The 13,388-nt window shown below is 48.3% G+C and overlaps 1 protein-coding gene across 1 annotated transcript in view; it reads right to left on the bottom strand.

Moving 5' to 3' along the window:
- Positions 1 to 4,824: 4,824 nt before the first annotated feature.
- The window catches only part of LOC131403573 (complement C3-like), a 44,966-nt gene continuing 36,402 nt past the window's right edge, over positions 4,825 to 13,388 (bottom strand). Inside the window, exons 29-41 of the mRNA XM_058537989.1 lie at positions 12,809 to 12,972; positions 11,363 to 11,521; positions 11,155 to 11,214; positions 10,967 to 11,057; positions 10,798 to 10,849; positions 9,158 to 9,245; positions 8,950 to 9,039; positions 7,016 to 7,121; positions 6,709 to 6,798; positions 6,426 to 6,509; positions 5,331 to 5,414; positions 5,102 to 5,237; positions 4,825 to 5,017 (exon numbers count right to left, since the gene is read on the bottom strand). Of these exons, the coding sequence (XP_058393972.1) occupies positions 4,876 to 5,017; positions 5,102 to 5,237; positions 5,331 to 5,414; positions 6,426 to 6,509; positions 6,709 to 6,798; positions 7,016 to 7,121; positions 8,950 to 9,039; positions 9,158 to 9,245; positions 10,798 to 10,849; positions 10,967 to 11,057; positions 11,155 to 11,214; positions 11,363 to 11,521; positions 12,809 to 12,972 (1,346 nt within the window). The 3' untranslated portion in view covers positions 4,825 to 4,875. The remainder of the gene's footprint in view (positions 5,018 to 5,101; positions 5,238 to 5,330; positions 5,415 to 6,425; positions 6,510 to 6,708; positions 6,799 to 7,015; positions 7,122 to 8,949; positions 9,040 to 9,157; positions 9,246 to 10,797; positions 10,850 to 10,966; positions 11,058 to 11,154; positions 11,215 to 11,362; positions 11,522 to 12,808; positions 12,973 to 13,388) is intronic.

Raw genomic sequence — 13,388 nt, 5'->3', positions numbered from 1 at the left:
TGTGCACGTGTATGCTATGTGCATGCATGTGTGTACATGGAAGTGTGTGTAGGTGGAAGCATGCATGCATGTGTGCACAGGTAGGTGTGTGCATGCGTGTGCATGCACACACGCAAGCATATTTGTGCAGGCACGTGTTCACATGTGCATGTGTGTGAGTGTGCACCAGTGTGTACGCATGCATGTGTAAATGTGTGTGTGCACCCATGTGTGTAGGTGTGTATGCAAGTTTTAATTGGAACTCCCAGTCAGGGGGGTGGAACCAATGCCCATCCAGTTAGCTAAGCCCAAGGCCTGGGAGTCATCCTGGACTCCTCCCTCTGTCTTGTCCCCCACATCCCACCCTTCAGCAAGCCCTGTCTATTCAACCTCCAAACCAGACCTCAAATCCAGCCACTTGTTTCCATCCCCATTGCTGCACCCCTAACTAAGCACTATGGACTGAATGTTTGTGTTCCCCTCCAAATTCATATGTTTAACCCGTAATCCCCCAGTGTGATGGAATTTGCAGGTGAAGCCTTTGGGAGGTGGTTAGGTCATGAGGGTGGGGCCCTAGTGATGGGATTAGTGCCTTTACAAGATGAGACATGAGAGAGATGTTTCTCTCTGCCATGTGAGGACACAGCAAGAAGGTGACCATCTGCAAACCAGGAAGAGAGCCCTCACCAGAACCTGAGTGTGGTGACACCTTGATCTCAGACTTCCAGCCTCCAGACTGTGAGAAATGAATGCCTGTTGTCTGAGGCACTCAGTCTAGGGTATCTTGTTATAGCAGCCCAATCAGACCAAGACAGTAAACCACCCACCATTTCTTGCTTGGACTGTTGCAGTAGCTTCCCAACTGGATGTCTTGCTGTACCTCTTGACACCTTATGATTCATTCTCTGCCTTCTAGCTAGGTGTGAGCTCACTTATTTATTCATTTTTTTAAAATTTTATTTTATTGAGATGAAATTCACCCAACATAAAAACTAACCATTTTAGCACCATGCTCTAACCAACTGAGCTACCCAGCCTTTGATCAAAACTAACCACTTTAAAGTGAACAACTCATTTAGTACATTTACAATGTTGCGCAACTCTTATCTAGTTCCAAAATGTTTTCAATGCCCTGAAAGGAAACCCCATAGTCATTAAGCAGTCACTCTCCATTTCCCAAGTCCCCCAGCCCCTGGCAACTAGGAGTCTGCCTTCCTGCTCTATGGATTTAACTGTTCTGGATATTTCATAAAAATGGAAACATGAAATATGTGGTCTTTTGTGTCTGGCCTCTTTCACTGAGTATAACGTTTTCAAGGTTCCTCTATGTTGTAGTGTGTGTCAGTGCTTCATTCCTTTTTTATGGCTGAATAATATTCTATTGTATGGATGGACTACATTTTGCTTATCTATTGATTTGTTGATGGACATTTAAGTTGTTTACACCTTTTGGCTGTTGTGAATCATGCTACTATGACCATGTGTGCACATTTATCTGTCTGGTTACCAGGTTTCAATTCTTTTGGGTATATACCTAGGAGCAGAATTTCTGGTATCAGCTTTTTAAACACGTTAAGTCAGCTCTCATCTCTCCCCTGCTTCAAATGTTCCATTGCTTCCCATTGGGCTTATAGGGGTTAGCATATCATGGCCATGGGACAAATCTGGTCAGCCCTCTGGTTCTGTACAGCCACAGGAGTAGGAGGCACTTTAGTGAGCTTTGGAGACCCAGATAGGGTGTCCTCCTCTGCCCTCTGTTCCCCACTCTGCTCCCAGTGCCCGCCTCTCTGGCTGGCAGCCAAAACCCCATCATTGTCCACAGCTTATGCTGGTTCTGCTGGCCCCTACGTGTACATGTTGGAGTCTCCTTTGTTGGTAACTGCTGGGCACTGAATGGGTGAATCTCATTCTGGGGGTTGGCGACTCAGCATGTCCTCTTTTCTCTGGCCAACTAATCTAGGTGATGCAGCTAGGCCTCGGGAGAGAGGCATTGGCTGGGTTCTGGGTATCACAGGACCATACAGAGAAACTGGCCTCAAGGGTCATCCTTTACCCCTTCCACCTGCCTGGACCTCCAAACCTCAGATCAATCGCTCTTCATCCAGAGAATGTCTCTAGAAGCCAGGTACAAAGCATGCCCACCTCCCCGGATGGCCCATCTCAAGAGAACAGGGCACGGCAGGGCAAGACATTTCCTTTCTTGTTTATAAGTTCCTTCATAACACCCTTGATTTTACCTCTTGGCCCTCAAAGTCCAAAATATTTACTACCTGGCCCTTAGTAGATGATGTTTGCTGTTCCCTAAGCTTAGAACAGACACCAAGTGGTCATTGTTATCTTGAAGCCCTTATGATTTTGCTCACTTTGCCTCTGGCCTCTTGGGGCCTTTGCATTTACTGTTCTCTCTGCCTGGAACAGTCTTTCTCAGATCCCCCATGACTGGCTCCTCTCTGTCATCTATGTCTTGACTCAAGAAGCCCCCTCCTCACAGGAGCCTTCCCTGATCACTTGTATTAGGCAGGATTCACCAGAGAAATAGAACCAATAATATATCTCCATCCATCCATCCATCCATCAATCCATCCATCCATCCATCCATCCATCCATTCACCCACCCATCCATCCATCATATCTGTCTGTCTGTCTGTCTATCTTATCTATCTATCTATCTATCTATCTATCTATCTATCTATCTATCTATCTATCTATATACTCTATTGAGAGACAGATAGAGAGACACAGACACAGACACACAGCTATTTATTTTAAGAAATAGGGTCATGCAATCGTGTGGCTTGGCAAGTACAAAATCTGTAGGACAAGCCAGTAGGCTGGAGGTTCAGTTAAGATGCTGCAGCCTTGAGTCTGAAGGCTAGAAACTCAGGCAGAATTTCTATGCTGCTATCTTGAATTCCTTCTTCCTCAGGAAACTTAATTTTTTCCCTTCAGCCCTCCAACTGACTGCATGAGGCATACCCACATTACCAAGGGGAATCTGCTTCTAAAGACAACTGACTGCAGGCATGAATCTAAAAAAAGACCTTCATAGCAACATTTAGACTGGTGTTTGACCAAACAACTGGTCACCATAGCCCAACTAAGTTGACACATGATGTGAACCATCCTTCAATCTAAATGATCATTACTGGTGGCCCCACTGCAGACAAGATTTCTCACATCACCCTGTTCTCCATTCTTTTTTGGACATCCTTACTGTCTGAAATCAACATCATGCTGTCTTTAGAACATAAGTTTCATAAGATCCTGTCTGTGCTGTTTAGAGCCTAGAACCGTAGGTGCTCAAACAAAACAACACCCTGTGTGTTAAAGAAATGAAGAAAATGAATCCCAGGGCAGGAGAAAGGGGTAAGCAAGAAAAGCAATGAGATGATAGATGTAGAGGAGGGCAGGGGGCCTGGTAGACGTCACCTGGGACACCCGTGAGAGATGAGTCTCATTGAGTCTCCCCCTAGACAGGGGACCCTCGCAATCAGGGGCTAGAGGGAGTGGGAGTGGGCTGTGACTCTATTTCCCCCATATTCCTGGATTTGGGAGGTGGGAGTTTCCAGGACCTGGCAGTCTTAGGGGAAGGGGGCTGTGCAGGAGTGACTTCTAGGCTCAGGGGGTTTTCACAGGATGACCTGATCCAGAGCTAGGAGCTTGGATCTCACCCTCAACAGTCCTCAAGGGACTAGACGTGGAGGCAGAAGATGCACGTGGGGCCCCAGTCCCCCGTCGCAGCCAGTGGCCCCCCTTGCCTGTGGCTGCCACCGCTCCCCACGCAGTTATGTTGATGCTGTGACCGCAACAGCCTCCGCACTCCCTCTTCGACTGCTGACTCATGCCTTCCCCTCGCTTGCTCACTTGGGCCTCCAGCAGGAAATATCATCTTGCCTGCCTCTTACCGCCCCCTCCCGAGCACAGATGCCCCACAGGATCCTACAGAAGCATTGAGTCTCACAGGCCCATCTAGGAAGAGGTGACCGGGAGGGTGGGGCGAGCCTAGAGGAGGGTGAATGGAATGCAGGTGAGATAGGAAATGGAGTGAGAGCTGTAGATAAGTGGTAAATGAGATGAAGATGAGAACAGGTGAGGAGGCAGTAAGGAGGCAGGCGAGGATGAAGGTGAAGGCAGACAAGGGCTGTAGGGTTATGATGCTGGTGAAGACACAGGTAAAGATGCAGGGGAAGGTGCTGGTGATAAGGCAGGTAAATATGTAGGTGAGAGTGTAGGTAAGGATGCTGGTAAGAAGACAGGAAGAGATCCAGAGAAGGATGTAGGCAAAAATGCAGGTGTGGACACAGATGAGGATGCAGACAAAATACAAGTGAGGATGCAGATGGAAAGACAGGTGAGAACACAGGTAAAAATGTTGGTAAAGATACAGCTAAGTTTACAGTTAAAGATGTAGGTTGGGGGCCAGGTGAGGATGCAAAAAAATGCAAGAGGATACAGTCTAGGGTGCAGGTGAGAGAGCAGGTAAAGCTTCAGGTGAGAATACTGGTAAGAATTCAGATTAGGATGCAGTAAGGAGGCAGGTAGGCAAGTAGGTGAGAACTCAGGTGAAGGGGCAGTGAGCTGCTGGTGAGGACACAGATGAGAATTCAGGGAAGGATGGAGCTGAGGCACAGGTGAGATGCAGGGGAAGCTGCAGGTGCACTTCAGGCTAGGTGCAGTGAGGCAGGCACATGCTCTTTGGGTGAGGAAGCCAGCAAACTTGCAGGTGAATGACAGGAGAGACTGAAGTGGGCCTCAAGCGCAGTTCAGGTAGGATGGAGCTGAGCTGCAGGTGAGTGTGATCCCCAGCTGCCTCTTTCCCTCTCTCAAAGACCCCCAGACTTTGGGAGAGGTGTGAAAAATAACTGAAGCTTTATTGGGGGGACGATGATGGGGGGCTCAGTTGGGGCAGCCAAAGACGACCAAGTTCTCGGTGAAGTTGGCCAGGTCCTGGCACTGTTTCTGGTTCTCCTCATCTTGGCATTCGTCGGCCTCAGGCCACAGCTCCACCCAGGTGTCCTTCCCGATGATGTAGCTGATGCTGGGGGAAGGGACGGCAGGTCAGGAGGGGGCAGGGGGAGGGCAGGAGGGGGCTACCACATGCATGCACAGGGCCGGCACTCACTTGGGTTTCTCTCCCCACAGGTCAGAGGAGATGCCCCATATGAGGTAGCGTTTCTTCTCCTCCAGCTTCAGGGCTTCTCTGCACTTGATGTGGCTGATGAACCTGCGCTGCTGTCCAACCTGCACCTCATCAGAGCCTGGAGGGGACGGAGAGGGAAACTGAGCTGGTGGGAAGGAGGAAAATCGGGGAGGGGGAGGCAGAAAGACAGAAGACAGAGCACAGGACTGACCTGATTTGATGATCTGCTCAATGACCATTATGTAATCATCAAAGTCATCCGACAGCTCCTTCTTGAGAAGCTTGGTCTTGTACACTGTGGGGGGAAGGAGGACAGTGTGGGTCCGGGGCAGGGCTGACCCCTGGGGCACCCTCACCTGCAAGCATACCTGGGCATATGGCTCCCCCCAGGTAGATACATGCAGGATCACAGCCAGTCATGCTACAGTCCCCCCAGTAACACACACAGCCATATACAGTCATACAACCACCTTCTCACACTCACAGCCATAAGCACACAATTACAGCTACCAACAAGTACAGTCATACGCCTAACAACTACTCATATCCAGTCACCCACAGCCAGTGTCATACAACCATGGCTATGCCCAACTACAGTCTCAGTCACACACACAACCAGGCACTCAGTTACAACCGCCCGCAACTACAGTCATATACACAATGACAACTATTCACATCCACTGTAACCCACAACCCCTGTCTCATATAAACATGGCTATGCACAACTACAATCTCACAGCCACACACACAACCATACACAAAAGTAAAGCTGCCCACAACTACAGCCATATGCGTTACTACAGCTACTCTTATCCACAATCTCACACAACCGTGGCTATGCACAACTATAACCTCACAGTCACACACATAGCCAAGAACATAATTACAGCTGCCCATAACTATAGTCAGATACACAACAGCTACTCACATCCACTGTCACCCACAACCACTGTCTGGCACAATCATGGCTACCCATAACTACAACCTCACAGTCACACACATACCCAGGCACACAACCACAACCACTCACAACCCCCTTCTCTCACACATTTGCATATACCCAGCTCACTCATAACCATGGTTCCCCATGCAATCATGGCCCATGGCAACACATTCACACCCCCAAACACACCAGTCACCCACAGCTACAGCACGCACAGCCACACACAGCCATGGCCACTCACAGCCAGTCACACACACAACCATGACCACACCTGCTGTCACACAGTCTGACACACAAGCACAGCCAGGCACACTGTTGCTCACACACCATCACACACGCATGTGTCCTGCACCTTGCACTCACCATAGTCCACTCCTGGCTCACAGGCCTTGTCCAGCCGGTCGTCCAGGGTGACCTTCTCATCCTCATGGTGCATGAAGCAGCTCTCTGCAGAGCCGGTGAGTGGGGGACGTAGTCTGAGTCCCACTTCTTGTCCAGGGACCACCACCCATGGGTGTGGCCAGCCCCAGGGCCATCCCTCTTAGTGTCCACTGGGTGTGGGCTTTAGGGGCCCCTTGGGTCACCCCAATGGAGGTGGGGGATCTGGTGGGCATGGTTCACCCCTTCCTGGCTCCTGTGCACCCACCCTCAGCACAACGGCACATGTCCTTTTGGCAGAGCTTGCTCAGCATTCCGTCCTCCTTCTCTGGGTGGTAGAACCGGGTGCAACTCTCATCTGTGGGCAGAGGTGGTGGGGAGGGGTCAGAGAGCTAGGACCCCAGAGACCACAGCTGGGGGGCTCAGATTCCCAAGTCCAGTCCCTCAAACCTGGAGATGCCAGGTCCCCAATCCTGGGACCCACAGGCCCCCAAATCATATATCCCTGGGACCCCAGACCCCAACTCACTGATCTCTGGGACCCCCAGACCCCAGACCCTAGGTTGGCTGCTCACCCAGGTTGTAATACGAGTACACCTTGACTGATCCAGGCTGGATAAGCCCCACATTAAAGTACTGGTGAATTTTGAAGGACAGACAGTCCTCCTGGCTGTGGGAGATCTGGGGGGAAGGAGGAGGTTGGTCAGTGGGGGCAACATGGGAGGGAGTCCAAATAGGGTACATATGGGGGTTGGAGCAGTGGGCGACAAACTGAGGGATCAAGGAGGGAAATGGGTGGGGAGGGTGGTGGCAGGAATCTTTGCCAAAAGATTAATGAGCAGTTCAACAAATCCATTTTCTTTTTCGCCAAGGCTTATGGCTAGATTACTCTGCTCAACCTCCTTTTCAGTTCGGTGTGGCCAGGCAACTGAGTTCTGGCCAATGGATTGCTATCTATGCCTATAAAATCATCCCATGGATAATAATACTGCATTGTATATTTGAAAGTTGCTAAGAGAGTAGATCTTAAAAGTTCCCACCACACACACACACACACACACACACACACACACACACACAGACACACACAAGTTATAACTATGTGAGGTGACAGATATGTTAACTAACCATATTGTGGTAATCCCTTCTCAATATATACATGAATCAAATCATTACACTGTACTCCTTAAACTTAGGTAATGTTAGATGTCAATTATATCTCAATAAAGCTGGAAAAAAATAAAGAGAAAAATAGAAAGAAAGAAAGTAGGAAACATATGTGTGTATATATACGTGTATGTGATAGACCTGTCTAATTGGATGAAAATGCTAACAATTAGTGAATTTGCATAAAGAGTATATGAAACTTCTTTATACTGTTCTGCAATTTCTCTGTAAGGTTGAAATTATATAAAAGTTAAAAAGTACAAAAATTAAAATACAAAAAAAAAAATTTAAAAAAACTCATCTCATTCACAATCCTCTTTTCCTCTGGAAAGAATGGATCCAGCAGAGGACTCCAAGGTCCTAGGGATTGTAGAGCCACAAGATGTAGAAAGTACTTGGATCCCTGAGTGACTGCATGGAGCAGAAGTCTCCTTCCTTCCTTATATCAACTGGAATTTACATGAATGAGAAATACAAGTCTCTTGGTTTGAGTCACCCATACTCTTAGGGTTTTTATTATAGTGGCTAGTGTTACTTATGCTAACAGGGGGTGAAGGACACAGGGGGTATTAGGAGTTAGCAAGAGGGATATGAGGATAGGAGAAGGGGAACAAATAAGCAGAAGAGAGGAGGAAGCCCAAATCATGTCAGAGATGAAGAGCACCAGAGAAAGCCAGATGGAAAGAAAATATGAGAAGAGAGAAAAACTACGAGTGGGGAGCGAGAGGAGACTTTCTCTCCACTGAGCACTTTTTTTCCTTTTATTTTTTTAACCAAAGTGGCTCTTTTTCAGTGATTGTTTAAGACTGTGATGAGAATAAGTTGGAGAACGGAGCCGGCCCCGTGGCTTAGCGGTTAAGTGCGCGCGTTCCGCTGCTGGCGGCCCGGGTTCGGATCCTGGGCGCGCACCGATGCACCACTTCTCTGGCCATGCTGAGGCGGCGTCCCACATACAGCAACTAGAAGGATGTGCAACTATGACATACAACTATCTACTGGGGCTTTTGGGGGGGGGAAGAATAAGTTGGAGGAAGCAAGTGCAAAATGAGGTTAGAACATCAGTGGTCAGAAGGTGAGAAGCTCATAGAAGGTGTGTTAACCTGGGTCGACCACCTCATTGACCTGGGTTGACCACGTTGTTGACCTGGGTTGACCATTTGGTTGACCTGGGTTGACCACTTCGTTGACTAGGTAGGCCACCTTGTTTTATATGCTCCTTCCTCTACCACCCAGCAGCACTGATCCTGTCCTCTAGCTTGGGGCTGGCCTGACCCACAGATAAAGGCCAATGGAGAAGGGAAGGCTAGCCAGGTAGGGGTCAAGATCCCAGTGGAAGCCTTACCTTGTCCAGGTAGATGATGAGGGTGTTCTTGTTGGAGAAGGCCTTGTTCAACTCATACTTAGAGATATATCTGTCCACGCCACAGCTCAGCTGAGGAAGGATGGGGCTTATGAAAATCCCTCCTGGATCCCCCTCCCTCCCTCCAGCCTCTTCCAGACCCCAGGTTCCTTTCCAGTGATCCTAGCTCCTGACTCCAACACCTTTATACCTGGTCGAGGTCACCAGTGTCGGGAGAAAAGCCAGTCATCATGGATATATCCAGGATTGACATGGTGGCATCCTCCTCTCCCAGGTACCTGGAGGGGGCAGGGAGAGAGGGATTGAGTCCCAGGGTGGGCTTGGCTCCAGGAGTTAGTGCCTGGACAAGGGGACTGAGGTTTCTGGTTCCCACATAGCAGCATAGAGTGATGTTAGATTTTAAGAAACACTCCCCCAAGGAGAATAAAGGAAAGGTGGTGTAATGGTCCAGGTGACTAATTGCTCAGGCTCTGGAACCCAATTGCATGGGTTCATATCCCAGCTCTATGTAACATTTGATGAGTTACTTGACTTCTCCATGCCTCAGATCTTCTAGAGAATGAAAACAAGAAGCAGTCTCACTTTGCATGATTCTGTTACCATGGTCTAGTTCAATAACACCAGTTCCCCAGCATCACAGTTCAAACTTCAGTACCACTAAAATTTGTATATTAACAATAAACATACATATTAATAATATATAAAGATGAATTACAGATATTAGTCATGAGTAATTGCACAAAGTACAAATCTTGCTGCTAGCCCTCAGTCCACCAATCACTATGTAAATAACAGATGCACATCACAATCAATGACCAATCACATCACTTTACTTCAAGAATGTCAGTGATGGGTCTCTGAGCATCCATTTCAGGTCATGCACAGACAGCAAAGCGTGTAGCTGTGATGTTTCCTTAGCTCCCAGTGATAAACCCGTGTGACATTTCACAAAATTGGATAATTGAAAGAGGGAATAGACCAACAAAGATGGGAGTGTAGCAAAGAAATGAAAAGTGATAATGCTAGAAGTAAAATTTGAATAGAACATAAGTGGAGTTAGAGAAGAAATAGCAGATGGGGGGGATGTTGACCGTGCTGCCATTTGAGAGACCAGATATGCGGTCAGAGGAACTTAGTGAAGCGAGCTTATCGACATAAAGGAGAAAAGTGTTGTGACTAAAAGATGAAGATGTCCCAGGGGAAGGATGCTGGAAAAAACCTTCACATTAAAGGAACTCTCAGAGATATATCATGACATTAAAAGCTCAAAGGATAAAATGTTGGGCATTGACCCAAATTTAGAAGGGAACGTGACAATTCACTATGGTATAGAAAAGATGCTTGCTCCATCTCATAAGTTATACAAAGGGAAAAAAGAAGGAACTGTCCTAACCTCAGTGCTTTGGATAAGTGTTTAACAAAGGAAAAAAAAAAAAACACTTTAATTTCCATGTTCTAATGTTTGAAATTACGGTGTACTCAATAAATACTCATCTTACTATGCTTCTTATTTCCCTATACCCTTATAACTGTCAGTATGAGAGTTTTTGATGTGTGATAAAAAATTGTAAAGGTCATAGAACAATGGTAATCTCTCCCATTGATTATTGATTGCTTTGCACAGTCTCAGCTTACGTGGTCATTGTTAGTCTCACAATGCCATGCAAAGTGAGGACTGCTCATGCTATCTACCTTCTGGCAGGTACTTAGGACAGTACCAGATGCACAACACAATCCCGGAAAGTATTAGTTACCATGGGTATTATTAGTAAGAGGTCTTGCTAGAGACAGAGGGATGGCCAAGATGAACCCCAGTGACCCATCTCTTACCTGGCACAGATGTCAAGGACCATGGTGCTCTTGGCATCCTGTGGCCTCTTGACTAGAAATACAGAAGACAGAAGGATGAGGGGGGTCCCCGGGACCCGATTCAGGAGTGGGGCAGACATTAGAATGGGGGTGGGAGAAAGGTGACAGACAGGGTCTTTATTCCTTTTACCTGTTTTAGGGACTGGTCGGATCTTAACCTTGAGGTCGAACTTCTTGCAGGTGACCTTGCCTTTGACCTTTGCATGGTACACTGTCACTACCTGGCAAGACAGGAGGGAAGACGACGTGTCAGTCCACTTGACTTGGGAAGGAGAAGGTCCCTCTGGGGCCAAGCAGGTGTGCATTCCTGTTCCTTACCGACAAGGTGCCTTGTCCTTTCCCTTTAGCTGTTAATGTGAATTGCTCATTTTCCTTGGTCTGCAGGGAGTGGGGAGAGAGAAGAGAGGGTGATGGGAACCAAGCCTTCCCCTGGCTGTGATGGTCATCTGCCCTCTCTCCCACCTCCCGGTGAACCCTGGCTGGTGTGGAGGGTTACAGCAAGGAAGGTTTGGACAGGCGGCTGTACCTCTTCTGATCGCAGGAGGCTAGCGGATTCCCAGTGGATGCGGTGCTTGACCACGGCACTGCGGCTGGGCAGGTTGATGGAAACATCCAGGTTCAGGTCCTTGTGGTCAGGGACATCCCTCTGGTATTGGGCCAAAGCTTGGAACACCATGAAGGTGGCCTAGAACCCATGAGAACAAAGGAGAGTGAGCTGGGAGGCTGAGAAAGTGGTTAGACCCCACTGGGGAATGGGGAGGCTCAGATCAGAGCTGCGGCACTGAGACTGTGGCCTAGAACTCAGCAGAGAGGGTGAGGATAAGACGGGGGCTGTTGGATACTGAAGACAAGTTCTAGAACTCTCTGAGTGAGAGAGGATCAGACCAGGGCTTGGGGACACTAAGAGTGTGGCCTAGAACCCACCAGAGAGCACAAGAGTAAGACTGGAAGTTGTTAGACACTGAGGACATGTTCTAGAATTCTCCAAGGGACAGAGGCTTAGACCAGAGCTTGGAGACACTGAAAACATGTCTAGAATTTACCAGAAAGTATAGGTGTAAGACTGAAGGTCTAGGAACACTGAGAATGTGATCTGGACCCCTCAGGGGAGAGAGATTAAGACAAGGGTTTGGAGGCACTGAGAATGTGTCTAGAATTCACTCATGAAAAAAGAATAAATTTGGAGCCTGGGGACACTGAACATATGATCTATAATGCAAAAGTGACCCTGAGAATGTGATTGAGAGCCCACCAGAAGGAAAGAGGGTCAAACTGAAACCTGAGGTTTCTGAAGGTTGAATTTACTGATACTATGGTCTAGAACAGACCAGGGAGAGACAGAGGCTCAGATAATTCCCTAGAGTAAAGGATATCCTGGTCTAGACCCCATCAGCGAGACAGGATAATATGGAGAGCCTGGTGGAACTGAGAACATGGCCTAGAATCCACCAGCAGGAGACAGAGGCTCAGGTAATGCCCTGAATAACTGAGAACCTGGTTTAGAACTCACCAGTGAGATAGGATAAGACGGGAAGCCTGATATAAATGAGAACATGATCTAGAACCCACCAGGGGGAGACAGAGACTCAGTTAATGCCCTGAATAATTGAGAACCTGGTCTGGAACCCACCAGTGAGATAGGATAAGATCGGGACCCCAGTGGAACTGAGAACCCAGTCTAGAATCCTAGAATCCACCAGTGGGAGAGAGAGGCTCACATATGAGCCTGGGCTCTGAGAACATGATCTGGACACCACGAGTGAAAGGGAGGCTCAGCTTGGGACATCCAGAATATATTCTAGAATCCATAGGTGGGTTCACAACTAAAGAAACTGATTTCTCAACTCCACTCCAATTGCCCTGGCTCATGGGACAGAATTGCCTTTCTGGGTCTCAGCTTCTTCTCCAGGAGGCCAGTAGGAGGCCAGAGGAGGTAGGTTTGCAGGTGTCTGGAGGAAGTGGGGTCACTTGCCTGGGTGGAGCCATAGCCACCTCCGTAGTATCTCTGCTCGTTGAGCCAGCGCACGACGGGAGGCACAAAGTCAAAGTCTCTGAGCTGCAGCAGGGCCAAGAGGGCATAGGATGTGGCCTCCACATTGTAGAGCTTCTGGCCAGGCTCCTCCCAGCGGTTCTTGTCTGCAGGGAAGACCCCCACCCCCATGCTCACTGCGTTGTCCTGGAGATGCTCAGAGAAACAATCATGCTAGACTTCTTGGTGTTCAGGTGTCCTGGCTGACATTCAAGGCCTTCAATCTGCTGGCTCCTGCCTCATTCTCTTCCCTCATCAATCTTCACTCCTCCATTTGAATGCTGAACTTCAGCCCCACTGATCTATGGGAGATTCCCTAAACGTTCCACGCTCATTCTTACCTTTGTGCCGTTGCATATTCTGTTCTCTCTACTTGGAGCACCTTTTCTCCATTTTTGTTGTTAGTGCCATTGAGTCGATTCCGACTCCTAGCGACCCTGTGTACACCAGAGCAGAACCCTGCCTGATCTACTTCCTCCATCCTCTTGCCTTCTGGCACCATATCAGACAATGCTCCACTGCT

Source organism: Diceros bicornis, unplaced genomic scaffold (genome assembly GCF_020826845.1).
Source record: "Diceros bicornis minor isolate mBicDic1 unplaced genomic scaffold, mDicBic1.mat.cur scaffold_73_ctg1, whole genome shotgun sequence".
Lineage (NCBI taxonomy): Eukaryota > Metazoa > Chordata > Mammalia > Perissodactyla > Rhinocerotidae > Diceros > Diceros bicornis.
This window is presented reverse-complemented; position numbering and strand designations above follow the sequence as displayed.